Source organism: Pteropus alecto, unplaced genomic scaffold, assembly GCF_000325575.1.
Source record: "Pteropus alecto unplaced genomic scaffold, ASM32557v1 scaffold110, whole genome shotgun sequence".
NCBI classification, from domain to species: Eukaryota; Metazoa; Chordata; class Mammalia; order Chiroptera; family Pteropodidae; genus Pteropus; species Pteropus alecto.
This window is the reverse complement of record NW_006431920.1, coordinates 10,701,767-10,702,759: the sequence shown is the minus strand read 5'-3', so window position 1 is coordinate 10,702,759 and position 993 is coordinate 10,701,767. Positions and strand designations below refer to the sequence as shown.

At 70.7% G+C, this 993-nt stretch overlaps 1 protein-coding gene across 2 annotated transcripts in view; it reads left to right on the top strand.

Annotated features, from left to right (window-relative positions):
* The first annotated feature begins 6 nt into the window (after positions 1 to 6).
* CTDSP1 (CTD small phosphatase 1) overlaps positions 7 to 993 on the top strand; it is a 9,667-nt gene continuing 8,680 nt past the window's right edge. For both annotated transcript variants that reach the window (XM_006906724.3, XM_006906723.3), the window contains exon 1: positions 7 to 106. In XM_006906724.3, the coding sequence (XP_006906786.1) occupies positions 40 to 106 (67 nt within the window). In that variant the 5' untranslated portion in view covers positions 7 to 39. The remainder of the gene's footprint in view (positions 107 to 993) is intronic.

Below are 993 nucleotides of genomic sequence, written 5' to 3'. Positions count from 1 at the left end.
GGGGCCAGAGTCCGGCCGGAGCGGAGCGTGCCCGGCCCCATGGACAGCTCGGCCGTCATTACTCAGATCAGCAAGGAGGAGGCACGGGGCCCGCTACGGGGCAAAGGTACAAGGGCCGCGCGGAGGGGGCTGCAGCCGGGGCACCGCGGGCGGAGAGAAGTAGGGGGCCGGGAATCCCCACCGGGCGTCCGCCTTGGCGGGGCTCGAAGGTCCCAGCCTGAGAGCGAGCGAGGAGAGTCTGAACTCCGGGAGGCTCAGGGACGTGGGGCGGGGCCTGGCGCCCCTGGAGCACTCCCGTCTGCTCGAGGTGGGGAAACTGAGGCAGGGGTAGAGAGGGGGCTCTTTCCGGGTTTCTCAGGGTTGGCAGTGTGCGATGCCCCAGAGTCGCCCCCCTCACTCGCCCCCGATTGGCGCCAATAGAGCTGGGAGATGGGGGGGTTGAAGAGGGCGCTTTCGGGCCACCCGCTGAGACCCCGCCCCCGCCCCCCTCGGGGCCGCGATCTGGTCGGGTAGCTGGGAGGGGTCGCTGAGGTGACATCAGGCGGGGGAGGGTTGGAAGTGTCTCCCGCCAACACACAGCCACGATCCGCACAAACTTCCGCGTCGCCCGTGGAGGCGCAGAGCCCCTCAGAGGCAGAGAGGAGCAACTAATTCCAAAGGTCGCCAGCACGCCCGCGGGGAGACGGGTGCTCTGGGGCCCGGTACGCGGCGCCCCGGCTGCAGGTCCATGGGCGCCGGGCCTGTGCACACACGCACCCACCCGGGAAGCTGCGCCGCCCGCCTCGGCTGGGCACCCCCGCCCCGAGGCTGGCGGCCCTGGGTAGGGGGGTCTGCACCTCCCTGTCCCTGTGCTGACTTCACAGGCTAGGAAATCCTTCCAAGTCTGCCCACCTCTGGCCTAGGTCTAGCTCCGCCCGGGGCTGGGGGCCGGGGGCCTGGGGCGGGGTGGAGAGTGGGCATGTCAATCAGCCAGCGGATGCCCGGTTCTAGGTT